Source organism: Euprymna scolopes, chromosome 4 (genome assembly GCF_053919585.1).
Source record: "Euprymna scolopes isolate OS-2025 chromosome 4, ASM5391958v1, whole genome shotgun sequence".
In the NCBI taxonomy this organism is placed as follows: Eukaryota; Metazoa; Mollusca; class Cephalopoda; order Sepiida; family Sepiolidae; genus Euprymna; species Euprymna scolopes.
The window spans coordinates 5,460,620-5,480,300 of NC_136485.1; the positions used below are offsets into that span (position 1 = coordinate 5,460,620).

General features: G+C 34.6%; 1 protein-coding gene across 1 annotated transcript in view; it reads left to right on the forward strand.

Annotated features, from left to right (window-relative positions):
- LOC145266490 (thrombospondin type-1 domain-containing protein 4-like) overlaps positions 1-19,681 on the forward strand; it is a 1,186,987-nt gene that overhangs the window by 628,672 nt on the left and 538,634 nt on the right. The window contains exon 3 of the mRNA XM_080122215.1: positions 14,104-14,210. Within this exon, the coding sequence (XP_079978341.1) occupies positions 14,104-14,210 (107 nt within the window). The remainder of the gene's footprint in view (positions 1-14,103; positions 14,211-19,681) is intronic.

Below are 19,681 nucleotides of genomic sequence, written 5' to 3' on the forward strand. Positions count from 1 at the left end.
ATGTTGTTTTACCCTATTATCTAATCTTTGAAACGTTCGCCCGACGTAGCGCACACCGCAGCTACATTTAAATAAATAAACAATAGAATTGTTATGTTTGTGCTTGTTTCATTTTTTATTGTCAAAATTTTTTTTAAAGAATCGGTTTGGAATCGGAAATTAGACTATAACTTTTTTCGATACCGATTCCGATAACCCAAAAGGTTCCGATTCCGATTAATCGTCCCAACACTAATATTCTTTTATAATTCTAAAAACAACTTTAAAACAATGAAAATAACATTTTATTATTTTATTAAAAAAAATCCTATGTAACATAGCACGGTTATATGCAAATGCATGAGTAATGACGTCACTGGTAAAGAAAAAAGAATATAAAAATGAGAGACGGTAATGATGGGAGAGATGTGGAGCACGGAACAAAATAACGTTCGAATTCACATGAGAAGCCTGGAGAACGTTCGAGATTACGTGGGTGACGTCACGGCCGTAACAATGAGGAAATAAATGTCGTTTTTACAAAGAAAAAGTGAATTGAATTTTTTTTTCTATTCGTAGTTTCATTTCCGACTGAGATTTCCGACTGTTGGTTTTCGGATAAGGTTACACTTTAATATCATGCGAATAGTTTTATATGATACTGTTTTCTGTTAACTTCGAGTCGTCTTTTCTTTATATCACCTGATTTTATTATTTATGGCGAATTAAGGCACAACAAAAGCACGGCAAATGGTTCCTGTCGGTTCTTTATCCTGTGATATTAATGCAAGTCATTTGAGTAATATAAGAACAACAAGTAGCAACCGGTTTTTATTTAGACGTATTTTCATGCTATTTTATTTTTTGCTAAAAGTTTTTGTATCAAATCAACTTTTTATTTTCTGATTTAGAGAAATGCTTTTTTAGGAAAAAGTGCTTTTAAAAATTACGAGTCAAACAGAAAAGGTAAAAAGATGTTCTTAATTTACAAGAAAAAATTTAACAGCCAATGAAAATGCGTAATTGTAAATGGAAGCAGACGACTTGTAATAAATTGGAAGAAAAATATTTGTTAAAAGAAAAAGTAATTGATTGATTTTCTTGTTAAATCGTAAATTATTTTATTTATTATTTTTTTTTGGGGGGGGGGTACTTGTTCACCAAGTATTTTTATGATTCTTCTGAAATGAGGTGCTTCAGAAGACAGCTTGGCATCTCTTACAAAGACCACATAACCAACGAGGAAATTAAAAACAGAGTAAGGTAAGCTATTGATCATTATGAAGATCTTCTCACTACAATCAGGAGGCACAAACTAAAATGGTTCGACCACGTAACAAAAGAAGAGAGACTTGTTAAGACAGTGTTCCAGGGAACAGTCAGAGGAGGGAGGAAGAGAGAAGAAGAAATGGGAAGACAACATCACAGGCTTGAAGCTAAGCGAGGCGGTCAAACGTGGGGACAGGGAAGGATGGAGAGGACTGGTTGACAGGTCATCTGTAGCGCCCCGACGGCAACCGACACGGGATAGATGAAGGTGAAAAAGTCCGCACAAAGTCACTCGGGCCATGAAGATTGCTCTCACAAGCTATTGTGGTCCTTGCGTATGTTTTCTGTGATGATCATGTCATGGAATCCCATTTTTCGAAAAAGGACTCTGACTAAATTCAAGCGCATATATTAAGTGGTTACTTATTATTGTTAATTGATTGGTTGAGATAGTAACTTCATAAAGAGTGTTACATGATAAGGGCTGTCCCCTTTTCATGTAAGTATAAAAATGGAAAGATTAGTTAAAATGAAATAGCAATAGACGAAATTCGAACCTCGTAATTTAGGTTTAGAAATAGATTACGTGTGAGAATTTAAAAATGTAAAACAAACGATTGTTTAGAATAGAGATAAAATATTTCAAGAAAAGAATGTGAACTGTCAAGTTTGTTATGAAATTTTAAATTGAAAGAATGCAGCTTATAAGATAATGTTTTTAACATATTGGAAAAATAGGTTACTGAGTATAGGTTAAAATTCCTTTTGTAGAAATAGGAAAAGTTTTGGACACGCATGTCCAGAACACGTGAAAGAGGCACATGTTTTAACATGTATGACGTCACGGAAAATAGAAAGTTCTAGGGATAGAGAAAAACTTCAGTTAGAAGAAACAGTCGGTGAAAAACTCAGAGTCTGAACGTCTAGAAGCGAGACGATCACTTTGAACTAAAATGTGAAGCTTTGAATTCTTGATGATGGAAATCACGGCCGGTCGTGTGAAGAATAAACTCATCTGTATTCTGGTAGAACGTCGTCTTGTGTTTGTGATTCCTACAAAAAGGTAAATTAAATTGTATTATATGTCTGTGTTATAAAATGTCGTTTCATACACATCTCGACATGTCATATCAATAATGTGAATCAACATCATCATGTCTACACAATGTCCGAACAGTGAACACTATCTCATCATTCTAAGAGCTTTCTTCTTCTACGCGTCTAAGGAATGAACATTTAATATATAGGAATCATTATAAACGAACAATCTCTCTGAGTCTTTTAACATCCCTCTTAATAAATCTCTCTAAGATAAGCATTTCTCTCTAAGATACAACAAGACTCTCATCTCACTTAAGACTCATATCCTTTATAACATGTAAACAAAAGAACATTCATCATCATAAGTATAATTAGAGACTCGTTAAAATATAACAAGAGTATATGTCTTACCACAGAATCAGCTACATGTAATATTTGTGGGGAAAAAATCCAAAACTAGCTATCTAAAACTTCCGCGATTTTTTTTCAGTTTGAACATCTGCCCTTTAACTCTTCGGATTATTACCCCATTGATTATTATGAGTGAGGAATAACTCAAACCGTAACAAATGATGCCACAAAGTCAAAATGGTTATCAATATCAAACTGATGTTCCGGCATATTTCAAAGGACATAAGAAAGGCTATGTGCACCACACTGAGATCAAATATGGTGGACGTTTGTCCTGTACCAAAGAAAAAATAGTCTAAGAGATGCATTCTATATATATATATATATATATATTTTACATTTTCACCCCAAACAAGGCAAATTGCAACTTTGGTGTAGGGGGCTACTATCAGGGGCAACAACTACTGGGGTACTATGTATGGATTTGGGCAGCAAGATGTCGGTTCACGTTACACTTGAACTTCCGCACGTAATTACTGTTGGTGAAGCAGGGACCTGGAATGGAATTCCAAAGTCTAGCGGTTCTGGGGAAGAAACTATTGGAGTAGAAAGATCTTTTACATCTAAGGATCTCTACAGTGTGGGGGTGGGATTTAGCAGCCTGTCGGGTTTGTCGAGGGTGCTCATGTCGTGGGGGCACAAGTGATTGCAGTTCGTCAGAGCATTCACCACTAAAATACTTGTAGAAAAGGCAGAGGGATGCAACATTTCGTCGATGGGACAGAGTCTGAAGCTTAGATGCCAGTTCAGGGCCTATCAGGTTTGCGACTCTCTTTTGAACCTTGTCAAGGAGCGAGAGACTAGTAGCAGATGCACCAACCCAAATATGACAGCAATACTCCATACATGGGCGAATGGTGGCCTTATAGAGGTACAGGATACTTTCGGGTGTTAGTAGTTGTCTAGCACGGTAGCGAGAGCCCACCTTTCTTGCAGCGGCCCTGGCAATGCCTTCAATGTAATTGTTCCAACTTATGTTTCCTGTGAACGTTAGGCTAAGGAGTTTGAAAGATGTACTCTCAGATAAAGAGTCGTTGGCCATTGCTATAGGTGGTAAAGAGTGTTTCTTGTAATTATTGAATGAAACTTGGCGGCATTGAACTTGACCAACCATTTTTGTCCCCATTCCACCACAGATTGGAGGTCTTCCACTAGTGTTTCTGCCATTTCTTTAGAAATGTGTTCATTCGTCTTCCTGTCGTGCCTGCCATAGAGTGTAGTGTCATCAGCACATATACCCACCTCAGAGGCAATTTTGTCGGGGAAGTCATTTATGAATATCAGGAACAATAGAGATCCAAGGATAGAACCCTGAGGCACTCACGCATTTATATCATATTGTTTGGATGTACGACTGTCGAGGACAACCTGGATTTTTCTCTTATCTAAGAAGGATTTAATTATGTTAAGTATTCTACCAGTGATACCGTATGATCTAATTTTCCTAAGGGGACCCTCATGCCATACCCTGACAAAAGCGTTAGATATAGCTAGAGCTACCGCTCTGCCCTCCCCCGCTTTGTCCAGTGAATGGTATATATGTTCAGAGATTACAGTCTGCTGTGAAACAGGCTTGTCTAAATCCATATTGTTTGTCAGTCAGAAGTTTAGCATCTGTAAGGTGATGGACTAGAGCATGGTTAATTATGGTCTCAAATATTTTGGCAAAAAGTGGGAGGAGGCTAATGGGGAGATAATTTGATGGGTCAGTCCTTTCGCCAGAATTCTTGAATACTGGTACAACAGAAGCAGTTTTCCAACAGCCCGGAAAGCAAGCTTCATTAAGGCATTTGTTGTAGAGTTTGGAGAGAACTGGAGCTACTTCAGCTGAGCACTTTTTTAATAGCACAGCTGGGATTAGATCGGGTCCACATGCTTTTGAAGTGTCAAGGTTTCTTATGGTGGCATGCACCTGAGCAGGGGTGATTTTCAGATCGTCTAGCGTGGCGTCTGTCCGCATAGGAAATTTTGAGAATGCATCAATTATTGGCCAAGATATGACCTTTCCCCCGCCCAAAAATATAAAATATGCCTCGAAAACAATGTGTATACGCGAGGGAAGGGACGAAGATAGGAAACTGACAGATCTGTAGATAGGAGCATATATATAAAGAAATAGTTAAGCAGGCTGATATATATATATATATAGAGAGAGAGAGATTTATGAGAGAGAGAGCGTTATCAAAACGGAATAAATGTATGCTAAGGTAAGTAAATACGTATATGTATATACTGGTATGGGAGGGCTGAGTTCCTTATTTCTTATTAGACGGTTTATTTACGTAGCTCAAGACCCGTTTGTTACCGTCGGCCAATATTTCTGACATTCGGCAACCATTGTTCGTTACTCATGGATTTAATTAGAAGACTTTAAACAAACCTTTGTCCAGCACTTTTTTCTTTTCGCTTTGCTCTTGTTTCGCCTTTCACTCATTATTCTTATTGGTAAGAATGTAAGCATAAACAGATGTTGCTAAAAAACAAGTTAAGCGAACAATTTAGCTATAATTACATCAAGTGTCAAACACAAAAATACACACGCATACACACAAAAATACACACGCATACACACAAAAATACACAGGCACGCACACAAACATACACGCATAAGATTTTCACTGTTATAATTCATTCCACTGGTCCTAACATTACAGCGAGGTTCATGAACCTTAGAGACAAGCGTCGGATGTTTCTTCAGCTTGTAATTTTGTTAATGTTTGAATTGAAATAAGACTAAACTACAGCAGAATAAACATATGGCAATTGCTACGTGTAATGTTGGAACATTCATTTTAACTAAGAATGGTATCAGCTCTTCCATATCTCACACAGACATTAAAGAAGTAGACACGCTCATTATCATTAATAATAAATAACATTACGAGAGAGCTCTGTTTGGTTAGACACGATAATACAAAGTGGAACGATAAAATTGCCGCCCGAGAAAAGACATGATTCCATTTCGTTATGAAAACCGTTGTTGTTGCTGCTGCTGCTGCTGCAGACCATCTATTAGTTGTCCAGTTGTATACAAATCTCAAGAACGACAGGAGGCTTCTATCATTTTTGAAAGTGACACAATGTTCAACGAGCGAGATTGGAGATGCGTCGTTGTAAAACTCTACGGATCTCTACCGATCCAACTCATGACCACAGGACCATTGCCAGTGCCTTGTTTGGTTAGATACGCTAATTATGAATTTTCTCTCGATGATAAATCATACAATCATTCGATTAACAGTGAAAAGTTAAATCCAGAGTTTTTTTTGTTGTTTTTTTTTTTTACTTAGTCGAAAGTTTCTGCTGAATATAGTAGAGCAGGCAATACCACTGCTTTATTAACTTTGCATTTTGTTTCTTACTTTAATGCCGTTCCTTGGCCATAATCGTTTTTCTAGTTTTCCGAAATAAGGACACGCACTCTGGATGCAGCAACTTATCTCCTTGTCTGCACGGCCGTTGATAGACAGTTTAATTCCCAGGTACTTACTGCACTCTGTACGGGGAGCATATAAAGAGATTGGAAGCAATACAATAGCGCTATCTAAGAAAAGTTATGAAAATAAAATGGAACGATCTTATACATTGACACCATAAAAGCCGTAATCGTCTCCACACAATGGCGATGGACTGGACATGTGGCTAGAATGAAAAACAATCGCATACCCAAAATCCTAAATAAGTACAGAAAGATTAATGGGCAGAAACTCCGCTACAAGGATGGGATGAAGCGCCACCTGGAGGCAATGAATATGAACACGATAAATTAGAAGAAGCTAGCATCAGACTAAAGTTGCTTTCACAAAGGAAAGGCAGAAATAGAGACAAAAATAAAGGACAGGTCAGAACAAAAATATTACCAAAGGCAACACCCTGGTAATTACGCATGCACGACTTGTGGAAACTTTCTACACTGAGCATAGAATACTACAACACCGTAGGATAAAGCACCGAAACCCTGCCTTATAATCTTCAGCTATGAAGGACTTCGTGATGATGATGCAATCTCCGACCTTCTTTAGGTGCATCTTATCGAACTTTTGAATCTGCACGGAATTTTGAACGGAACCTTTATTTAATCTACGTGATAGCATGCTTTCGTTTCGTCAGCCATGATTAGGTAGACGTCCTAAACAATTCGCAATTGTATTTTATTACTGCCCGCACTGAGGATTGAACTTTCAACCTCTAGAACAGTAACTTTACAACTGAATTTTTTTGTTTTTTACATGGGGGTCACCACTTATCAAGGTCCGAAGGCCACTCAGGGATAAGGGTTATTGCGTGTATAGTAATCAATGAGATATTTTATCCACTACACCACAGTTTTTTTACAAACTAATACGTGTGTGTGTGTGCGTGTGTGTGTGTGTGTGTGTGTGTGTGTGTGTGTGTGTAATACATATAAAACTTGTTTTCTATTCGAGTATTTATAAGATATTTTTGCCATTATTTCTTATTTCTACTATTTTTTTCTTGAATTTAATTGTGTATCTTGTCATATGTCACACGCATTGAACTTATAATTCCGAATGTCTCATGACAAAACTCATAATCCCATCCCATGCCTCTTATATTCATTATGTGATAATTCAAGTTTATACAATTTTCATCGCAATAGCTACTCAGCTTCCCTCCCCCACCTCAATACAATTTACCCTCTCTCCTAGATATCGCAATATTTCGTTCCTAATTGTTCTATCGGTTGTCGTCTTTTTTCATCTGTCGCCTAGCACTCTCTCGTCTCTTCTGATGAGAAGCATTAGGCTTCGAAATACCGAGGTATAAAGAACCTCTATATTACTTATTCTTAATGATGTCATTTCTTTATTGAATCGATGATTACATTTATATGCATTACTATACATTTTGTGTTATCGATTTCTCTTTTTTTTGTATCTGTTGAGCTTTTATTTTCATAATAATCTCTAAAATATTCCTCAAAATCCTCTTATATATCCATAGACAACCACTATTTTTTGAATCGTAATTGTTCAATTATAATCTTGAAATTTGTAAAATATTAAAATACTACTGTCCAAAGTATGAGTAAAATTAATTCCACAAAATTCACGTTGGATATTTTTATTAGATAATTTTTATTCTAGAAAATGTCTAAAATCTAGAACTTAATCCTTAGAGGCGTTAATAAGTATCAAACAATTTTCAGGGACAAGAATTCAACGCAAATCTTATATTTTTGAAATTTACAAATAGATGTTCTATTTGATGCCTTTTTAAAATTATTACAATTGCTGCGACTGAAATTTCTGGAATATTTATATTATTTCGTGCCTATTTTTTTAAATTACAGATTATTTTTAAAATTACAGATTATTTTTAAAATTACAGATTATTTTTAAAATTACAGATTATTTTTAAAATTACAGATTATTTTTAAAATTACAGATTATTTTTAAAATTGCAGATTATTTTTAAAATTGCAGATTATTTTTAAAATTGCAGATTATTTTTAAAATTGCAGATTATTTTTAAAATTAGATTATTTTTAAAATTACAGATTATTTTTAAAATTACAGATTATTTTTAAAATTACAGATTATTTTTAAAATTAGATTATTTTTAAAATTACAGATTATTTTTAAAATTACAGAGGGGTCGTAATAAAAAAAAAGAATCATAAAGCAAACTATCTCCGTTGTATTTAATAATGTCTGCTTGAATGAAAAAATGCTTCCTAAATATACCAACATGTATAATCATAATACATATATCATACATTTCGATCACTTTTCCATCCATACAAAATCTTTATTGCTATATCTGAAAAGTGACGTTTAAATTTCCTACATTTCTTTTTTATGGTGTTAATACCATAGCTGGATTTAATTAAGCTGAATCTTTGTTGGACCAGTGGTTCATGCGATACCTTGCTTTTGATGAGCTGCCATGGACTTCACTGCAGTAATCTATCGATTGATTATGTCTGGTTTTGGGATCAGGAATCGAAATTGATTATTTTAAAAATGATTGCTGTCATCGATAAGAAATCCACAGACCTAAATACGAGAGAAACATATTTGGTGTACGCTGCTAATTATCGCAGTTCTATGGGTTCTAGCGAAAAGTTTGGACATCGATGAATGATGAATCCAACAAAACATTTCGTTTCACAGTAAATTAGTATAAACAGCAATCAATCGTTTTAACAAAAACATTTTAAAGACTGAAAAATTATCCTCATTTGTCAATTAAGCATAATACGATGTTTTTATTTTATTGTTGCCATTTGTTTCCTCTGGAGAAGGGGATGGTGATTCGGTTGTTACGGACACGGACTGGCGATCTAGGTATCTCCAGTTCGAATCTAATCACTTCTATAATCATTTTAATGTCGGATGTTGATAATCTTCACGTGGTTCCTCTCGTAAATATCCGATGTCTTTCTAGAAATAATATGACTAGAAAAATATTCAGAAAACCAATCTTGGAAGTCATACAATAACGATTGCTTATCTTCAATTCTTTCTGGAATTAGTTATAAACAGAAGTAACTACGTGAAGGTTGCGAACATCTATAAGTGAAAGTGATCTTAGATTAAAGCAAATCAATTCTATCGGCAAAACTAGAGTGCAATAAGCTATTTGAAATGATTATTTCTTACATTTATGTACAGCGTGAATGTTTATCTAAAGCCATTATGATAACGACCTCTTCTGATAAGATTTCTCACGTAGCAAAAATATTGGTAGATGGTTTCTGAAATCGATTGGATTCGAACCTGGCCGAAACTGATCTTCAGTCTATCGTTAATTACTTCACCAGAGTCGCCTTTCACTGTCCTGATTTGAGCCAAACTATAAACAACCTGATGACTTTTAGATTGTGTATAATTGATATATGTATATATATATGTATATATATATATATATATATATATATATATATATATATATATATATATATATAGTCATCCACATAGAGTACTGTTTCACAGCACATCGGTGCGGCTAGACAGGCAACTAACTCAAGCCAGGATCGAAACTCAACCGCCTGTATGACAGTCAAGGCTTCTAACCATTACGCTAATCGGCGGCTGCTGTGCGAGTCGTGAATTAACGATATTTTGACATTGTCCAAAATACCTAAGCGCTCTTTGTTTACACAAAGAGCATCGCTTTATACGCTAATGATAATTCGTGTATCACTTCTCAATATGCTCAACTCAAGATAAGGAGCATTTAGTCATCCACATACAGTACTGGTTCGACAGTCAAGGCTTCTAACCTTTACGCTAATCGAGGGAGACCTGGTGGTGCTCAGGATTGAATGAGGATTAACGAATGTTCAATACTTCCAATACTTTGTCATTGTAATCGATGAAATCGCCCATTCGTCAATCAAATTAATCGATTGCCTGCTTTAGTCAGGAACCCATCCCAGTTCACCAGGAGGAAGCTTCAAATCCCCCCCACAGTTGCAATCTACACTGCACTTTAGATAACCTGCTATTGATTTTATGAAATCGGTTTTATATAATGACTTGAATTACAATTGAAAATACAAGTCAAGTTCAATTGTCCAATTGTGCTCTGAACAGAAATATTCATTTTGAAGACACGCTTGTCTTATTAAAGAATTTTCTGCTGATTTTATAACTTGGGCCTTTCCGCGTGTGCGATGATAGAATGTCTCAAATTCACTTGTGATGTTAGGCTGTATAAAAGTGTTAACTTTGGTTAAACTTGTTCTTTCTTTCAGGGTATTTCTTCGATTATCGATGTTCAATGCTTATTAGATGCACTTTAATGCAACACATATATAAGATCACTCTCAAACACATAAGGTACATGCGTGGGAAAGTCTTTTTTAAATCGGCTCAGTCGTTTTGGAATCCATAAGAAACCAAACTCGCGCTCATAAACAAAGTAAACGTGTTTCATATTTAATCTATAATATTTAGAATCAGTTATGCTAAGAGGACACCTGTTTACTTACAGGGAATTTCGTTTGTTTGCAATTTTCGTTTCGTCGATTTCAAACAGAAAAATACTTACAAATCAAAACTCGAGGAAAACGTACAAAAGTCTCAACCAACAAAAAAACAAAACGTTTAATTTATACAAGGTGTTTGTTTTGACAAAGCGTAGGGAAATAAACAACTAAAAATGATATTCCCCAAACCATAACCTTTAACTTTGTATAGACAACTGGTAGTTGTATAACATAGACGTTCAACCGAAACTAATCGTACGTCACGTGTCTTTTTGCCAATCAGATGCTTTTACGTCCGTATTCGTCAAACAAAAGATTGGATGTTATGAACACATCGTTATCTCCGAATTTTCCCGTCACTCAGTTTAGCATTTTTTATCTTTAGTATAACTATAACTATCGCTCATTGCAAATTTCAGAAAAGTATAACCTAGTAATTTTTCTCTCTAATCTCTGATAATCTCACCAATAAAGTAGAAATATACAGATTAACGGGGTGGGTGTATCTGATAGAAGCACTTATTCTATTATCTTCGGATAATTAAAACTATTGAATCTTAAGTCAGATTTTTTAAACAAAGTATTTTAACGGTTAATTTATTTTAAAAAAAAATTGTACCATTTGCATATTTTTACTAAAACTTGTATCTTTGCATAAATTATATGAAGATGATTATATATTACTAAATCTTATATCTAGAATACTTCTTCCATTTTTGATAAAAATTCATTGAAGGATTTTCGTTCTAGAAGGATTTAATTACACTATGTATTCTTCCAGTGATTCCATATGATCTAATTTTCCTTAGAAGACCATCGTGCCATACCCTGTCAAAAGTCTTAGATATATCAAGGGCTACCACTCTACCCTCTCCTGTTTTGGCCAGTGAACGGTTTATACGTTCAGAGACTAAGTTAAGATATCTGCTGTTGAACAGGCTTGCCTGAATCCATATTGTTTGTCGGTCAGGAGTTTAGCAGTTGTTAAATGTTGGACTAGGGCTTGATTAACTAAGGACTCAAATATTTTGGCGAAAAGTGGGAGGAGGTTAATGGGGCGATAATTTAGTGGATCAGTTCTTTCACCAGAGTTTTTGAAGACTGGTACCACAGAAGCGGTTTTCCAGCAGTCGGGAAAGCAAGATTTGCTAAGGCATTTATTGTATAGTTTGGAGAGAACTGAAGCAATCTCAGCAGAGCATTTTTTTAATAGCACAGCCGGGATGAGATCTGGTCCACATTCTTTTGAGGTGTCTAGGTTTTTTTATGATACCATGCACCTGAGGTGTAATTTTCAAATCGTCTAGTGTGGCGTCTGTCCACAAAGGAAAGTCGGGGAGGGAGTGGTGTGCTGGGTCCAGTGTGGAGTTTGAGGCAAACTGACTAGCAAGCAGATTTGCCTTGTCGGTTTCCGTGCAAGCAACCTCATGATTGTTTGATAGTGAGGGAATCGTTGACTGCCCATTATTTGCTACACTGTTGTAGATTTTCTAAAAATCACGGGTTCCTAATTTCTGTGCTTCAATGCGTTTCCTGGTGGTTTCAGGTAATCTGTCTTAGCTGTCACTATTACTCTCTTACAATTATTTCTGACTTCTATATACTTCTGTCTGTTTGAACTGGACTTGTGTCAGTTGAATCTGTGGAACGCATGATACCTTTGAGCAATAGCAGCTACACAAGCAGAGGAAAACCATTGAGGAGTGGGGTTTGCTATAGAATTTCTTCAATTGCAGTTTTGAACCATTCAGTTGTCTCATTTGCACACTGTTCCGCTGGAAGAGTAAAGATATTTTGCCATGGGGCATCTCTGATGAGCTCCCTGATGGCTTCCCAATCAGCCTTTTTGTAATACCTCGTTGTTTTGAGTAGTGGGTCTTCAGTTTTAGGGCGAGAACTTAGGCTGATTTCTACCATTATCACAGCATGATCAGCATTCCCGAGTGGGCTGTGGGCATTTGTTGTACAATCATCGGGAATAGTTGTCAGAAATAGATCTAGAAGTGAGGCATGTTAGTCTTGCTGGTCTGGAAAATATGTCAGGAATGTAACCGTCTGAGATAGGGAATGGGATATAGCGAATCTATGTGTTGTGCTACCAGCTATGTCTGTAATTAAAGAATCCAAGCCAGTTACTGTGGTGGACATTGAAGTCACCAAATACATGTACTTCAGCACTAGTATCGAGGGAGAGTGCTATATCTATGTTGTCAAAGACTTTATTAATTAGGGTATAGTCCTGGGTTGAGGGAGAGCGGTAGAGAAAATACAAGTAGCTAATATTGTGTTGCATATTAGGTCTGAAGCACATAAAGGCCTGGTCGTCTGTTTCTAGTTTTATTTCTCTAGTCAGGGGGAGGATGTTACGAACATAGACTCCAAGTCCATGCATATGTCTGTCCGAGTCCTTACGGTAGAGTGGGAGATAACCAGGCATGCTAAAGTAGTTAGAGGGAATGGAGGAGTGAAGGTTAGTTTCACTTAATGCTAAGATATCCGGGTGTTTACAAGGAGATATGATTCAACATCAGCTAAGTTAGTTCTAAGCCCGCGGATATTGGTAAATGCAAGCCTCAAGGGAGGAGGCAGGTTGGTTTTCTTTGAATTTGGTCCTGGTCCTGCGTTCTCTAGTACACTACTCAGCCAATTTTTGGTCTAAATATTTGAAATTTTACATAACGGTATTCAGACCTGCAGCAGGCATTTTAATTTTGAGGCGAAAATTTGGCTGCCAAAAGGTCAAAGTTGAAAGAGTTGACCTTTGCAGATTCTACCAAACTCATCCGCCAACTTTGGTTCTAAACACTTTAAATTTTAAATGTAGGTAACTTGGACATGAGTCAAATATTTTATTTTGATTTGAAACCAAATAAATGTTAAAGGGTCAAAATTAGGGTGGAGTTTAAAAAAATTGACCTCTACGGTCTCTAGCAAATTACTCAGACAATTTTTGGTCTAAACATTTGAAACTTTACATAAAAGAGTATTCACACATAGGGCAAGTTATGAACAGTACATAGGGCCCGAGCAAAGACGGGCAGAAATACAAGTAGTAAATAAGCTTGGTGTTGAGAGTAATAATTTTGGGTTTGAGATTAATAGTGAATTAATAGTAAATAAGTATGGAGTTGGGAGTAATAGTAAATTAATAGCAAATAATTCAATGGTGAGAGAGTATTGAACCAAAAATCAGGGCAGCTCAACGCTGTGGAGTGAAATAGTGATGAGCTGGTTGTCATTAGAACTTATCAATGTAAAAATAGTAATTAGAGCATTGGGGTGGGGCGAAATATATCGTGCTTGAAAGTGTTTGGTAGAATTCTCACATAATACTAGGTATTACTAAACAGAGGTTGTTCTTCTTGGTTCGACAGTGTAAATAACAATACTTCTTCCAATTCTATTTGAATTGATGCTTTAAATTTGCTTCTATTTATAATTTCCAGGTGTGTGGCAGCATGGAATGGTCGAATTGGAATGCTTGGAGCGACTGCACGAAAACGTGTAACAGAGGACTTTCTCATCGAAGGAGAACCTGCAAAAATGTAGAGATGTAAGTTCAGATGCCTCAATTTTGATTGAACAACTAATGCTATGTATCATTTTAATCGATACTAAAAAACGAAATTGTTTTATATACAAGGTGGAACGGTAAACTGTCGTCCTAGACGGCATGATTCCATTCTGTTTGATGAAAATCGGTTTCTTTCTTTTTTTATTTTTTTTTTATTTTTTTTTATTTTTGTTTATTTTTTTTTATTTATTTTTTTTTTTTTTGTTGACCATCTATTGGCTGATGAGTTGTGTACAAATCCCAAGAGCGATAGGAGCCTTCTATCGTATCTGAATCGGATTGCCAGGAATAATAGGAACGTGCCCAGGGTAATGAAAACAGTTTCCGGCCACGGTTATGGTCTTTCGTGTGGTTTCAAGTGAGGGCCACATCATGCCACCTCAAATTTTCAAAGTTGGCTTGAAAGTTAACACCAAAGTGTAACTGGATGTGTTGAAGAGTGTGGTGACCCCCTGGTGCAATCAGATGGGGAATATATGAACTGCGTTTATTCAAGTCTTCTTCTCAGCTAACGTGATCATAAACAAATTAAAATTAGTTGGACTATAATGTTCTTCTACTCGTTCTGTGCAAGGTTTATTCTAACGTATGATTGTGGGGATTTTTAAACAAATGATGACTATCCATTTTTATAGGCTGAATGAGACGCATATTATTTAATCTTTATATTATTTGTTGCGTGTGTGTCTGTAATGTTTCTAAAAAGTATATCATATTTAACTTACAAGATAAAAGTCCAAGATTACACTTGGGTTCGACACGCTAACCAACTGCGACCATCACACCTTCCAGACAAAGTACAACAAGATCCTTCTATTCCTATAAACATCTTGTTGGACACCTTCAACTTGCCTCAACAACCACCAGAAGCTTCTCAGAGCACTGAAGCTGGGATGCAGGACCCAAACATCCGGAAGTTAGCTCGCACCCATTATCCAACACAACACTTACAGGTGGATCCCCAACTTAAGTCATACAAGCGACATAATTAAAAGGGGAGATGTTCGGACGACAATTAGAACGAATCTAAGAATCCAATCTAAGGGAAATAACTCCTACATTTTCAGTAAAGATTTGTTTCCTCTGAACTGTGGAATGGTCCCAGGGATTCTCGTATGTAAATACAGGAACGAGAATACCACGAGAGTGGCAGGAGAAGCGGCACAGTTTGCGATTGGGACAATGGAGGAACGAACATCGTTTTTCGTATCAGAGACATTTCTAATTCAATCTGTTCTCATCTGAGTATTTTTACATAATCGTTATGTTAACATCAATAAACGTTGTTAACCGATAAGCATTGTTTTGTCTCTCAATCTATGTGAGTCATTACCATGGTTTTTTACTGTTATGAAGGATTCCATTTACCCACGTCATAACTGATTGTCTCTATAATAATAAATACGTAATCTGTATTAATTAAATTACTATATTTAAACATATCTTACGACCGGGTAATGCCTGGCGGCCTGTTAGTGTATATATATATATATATATATATATATATATATATATATATATATATATATATATATATATTAGTTAAAAAAATGTTTTTAATATATCGTTACCATGGTTTCACGCACTCAAGTGATGTTCATATTTAGTATGAAATTTATGTACTCATCTTTTTTTATCTCAAATTCCAGATTCTAAACATGCTATTTTTTAGTATTTTACTTAGTTCTCTAAAAAACAGTTATTTATTTTTTATTGATATTTTTTATATACTGTTTTTATTCATATTTTTATATATACTTATTTTTTTTATTTAGTATATTTAACGTTGCATTTGTCCTATTTATTTTCTATTGAAACGATCATAATTCGACTTCTGGTATTAAAAAATGAAAATAAAATCTTCTTTGTCTCCCCATTTTTATCCTCAATTATTAACAATTATTTTTTGGCCGTTATATTCATTCAACGATAGCACCTTATCCTGCATTTATAGAGTTCAAAAAGGCTTCGAAACTTACTACGTGATGCCCTTTTATCTTCCCCGCTGTCACTTTCCCACGGATAAGATGTTGTGAGCCTGTCTCTGCCTTATCGTTATTTTCATAGCAAGTGCTCATCTGAGCTCCAATCTACGGTACCATTTTGCTAAACTTTCACCAACACTTTTCGCTACATCAATTATCAATACCCCCCCCCCCACTTGCTAACTGCACTATAATCTAAACGCAGATTCCATTAACAAAGCTTCTTTCCTGGAGCTGGCTGCCTGTGGAACTCTGTTTCGCTGGTCTTTTTTCCGCCTGACTAAACATGGTCGCCTTCAAGTCTAATGTAAACAAGTTCTTGTTGAATCGTGCCCTTTAATAATCAAATATTAATAATCAAATTATACTTAATTTTCCGGTGACCACTGTTCATTCTTGAAACATTATCCTTGAGTGACATTTTGAGCATTAATAAAAGGTAATTCCTTTGTAAAAAGACCTGAATTCTTTAATGCTATATGTAAGTTTCCTGAACAGATTTCCATTCTTCCATCTAAATATTAATTTAATTGCTCATACGTCCAGTATTACAAAAAACTATCATCATCGCAAACATTAACTAATGAAAAACGAATTACATCCCTTTATAGTAACTGTTTATCAGTGAAAAACCATTAAAATACTTTCCTCTCTAAAATCTTTAAAAAAAACAAAAAAAAAACACATGGCTTTCTCCTTACGGTTTCAAATTAGCTATTTTATTTTATGTATTATTTTTATCATATTGAGGACTGTAAGTTCTTTTTTTTTATTAAAAAAAATGTGCAAGTGGATTGACATCTGTTCCTTTATAATTTATATGAGAAATTATTCAGAAAAAAAAACAATGTGTTGCGTTAAATGTTCATTGAAAAAAATTATTTTTGTAAATCAATTCTTTTTAGCTTCAAAAAGTTCAAAAGAATTATTTTTGTAAATCAATTCTTTTTAGCTTTAAAAACTTCAAAAAATTATTTTTGTAAATCAATTCTTTTTAGAATTTAAAAACTTCAAAGAATTATTTTTGTAAATCAATTCTTTTTAGAATTTAAAAACTTCAAAAGAATTATATTTGTAAATCAATTCTTTTTAGCTTTAAAAAGTTCAAAAAATTATTTTTGTAAATCAATTCTTTTTAGCTTTAAAAACTTCCAAAAAATTATTTTTGTAAATCAATTCTTTTTAGCTTTAAAAAGTTCAAAAAAATTATTTTTGTAAATCAATTCTTTTTAGGATTTAAAAACTTCAAAATATTATTTTTGTAAATCAATTCTTTTTAGAATTTAAAACGTTCAAAAGAATTATTTTTTTAAATCAATTCTTTTTAGCTTTAAAAACTTCAAAATATTATTTTTGTAAATCAATTCTTTTTAGCTTTAAAAAGTTCAAAAGAATTATTTTTGTAAATCAATTCTTTTTAGCTTTAAAAAGTTCAAAAAATTATTTTTGTAAATCAATTCTTTTTAGAAGTTAAAAACTTCAAAAGAATTATTTTTGTAAATAAATTCTTTTTAGCTTTAAAAAGTTCAAAAAAATTATTTTTGTAAATCAATTCTTTTTAGCTTTAAAAACTTCCAAAAAATTATTTTTGTAAATCAATTCTTTTTAGCTTTAAAAATTTCAAAAAATTATTTTTGTAAATCAATTCTTTTTAGAATTTAAAAACTTAAAAAATTATTTTTGTAAATCAATTCTATTTAGAATTTAAAACGTTCAAAAAATTATTTTTGTAAATCAATTCTTTTTAGCTTTAAAAAGTTCAAAAATTATTTTTGTAAATCAATTCTTTTTAGCTTTAAAAAGTTCAAAAAATTATTTTTGTAAATCAATTCTTTTTAGCTTTAAAAAGTTCAAAAGATTATTTTTGTAAATCAATTCTTTTTAGAATTTAAAAACTTCAAAAGAATTATTTTTGTAAATCAATTCTTTTTAGAATTTAAAAAGTTCAAAAAATTATTTTTGTAAGTCAATTCTTTTTAGAATTTAAAAAGTTCAAAAGAATTTGCTTAAAAATTGTTTTAAATTCGTCGTTATTTGTTTTATTTTTATTCATTTTATTTAAAATGTGTTTCAAAGATTTACAACTACTGTTAAATTTACACGGCTCTACTATTAGAATACATCATAACCTTTAAACAAGAATTCAAAACAAAAATATGAACTATAAAATGCATTCGTTTGAAAAAGCTTGTTTTGTCAACTTAATGTCTAATAAATTATACATACAAATATAGCAACATACGTAAACATCACATCTGCGATGTTGCATCTACCACAAGTCTCTCACTACATGATAGGCTTCAAAAAAGAGTCACGAACCTAATAGGTCCCACACTGTCGGCCAAACTCAAAGCTCGGTCACATCGCCGAAATGTGGAATCCCTGTGCCTGTTTTACAAGTACTTCAATGGTAATGCTTGGAAGAACTCTAAGCACTAGTACCTCCCAAAGTAAATACAAATACTTCCAACAATCCAGCACCAAAATCCTATCCCTACACTGTAGAAGCATAACATCTTCCCTCGAACTACTAGGCTTTGGAATTCTATCCCAGACCCCCGCTTCCCTGACTGTACTGGCATGTAGACATTCAAGAGTAATGTGAACAAACATCTAGCTGCCCAACTCCCTGCGTAGTATCCCGGAAATTTTGTCCTAAATAGTAGCCCCTTACGACTTGGTGGCACTGTGCCTGGTTTTGGGATGACCAAACAACAAAAAGTAAGAGATGCTTAAAAAATAGCATCAAAGTTTTCAAGTAACTTTACTATTCGGATTTCCTTTGTGTGTGTCGAGTTTTCGAATTTCTGACGTAGTTGTTGGAATCATTAGTCGGGATTTTCTGCATTTTCTCCCGCCTTCTCTACACCACGTCATTTATATTTGCCCTCTATCGCCCCCACAACAGCGGGGTTACTGTCCTTTAGAGTATATCTGAGAAAATTGACCTCATCCTGCCTGCTCATCCTTCAGCTACCATTCAGATTTGTGGTGACTTCAATGTCCATAATGTGAAATGGCTGACCCACTCAAATAAGACAGATGATGAGGGGAGGTTCTGTCAGGATTTTGCCATTGCCTATGACTTCACTCAGATTGTTCATGAACCCACTAGTGTGCCCGATACTACTGGCCAGTATGCAAGCCTTCTAGACCTTTTTTTCACAACTTCCCCTGACCTATGTTCATGTTCCGTTCCATCTTCCCTGGGATCCTCCGATCACACAGTTGTACAGTTAAGATCAAAATGAAATACAATAAGTCTTCAGATGTACCTCTCCACCGTACTGTATATCGATACTCTATGGCTGACTGGGATAGCTTCCGTACATTCATATTTGATCTACCTCTGCATTCCATGTTTAAAAAGGATGTATCCTCTACAGTATCAGACCTGACCGAATGGTTAATTGTAGACATAGACCGATTCATATCATCCAAAAAATTCCAACAAAAACCTAACAG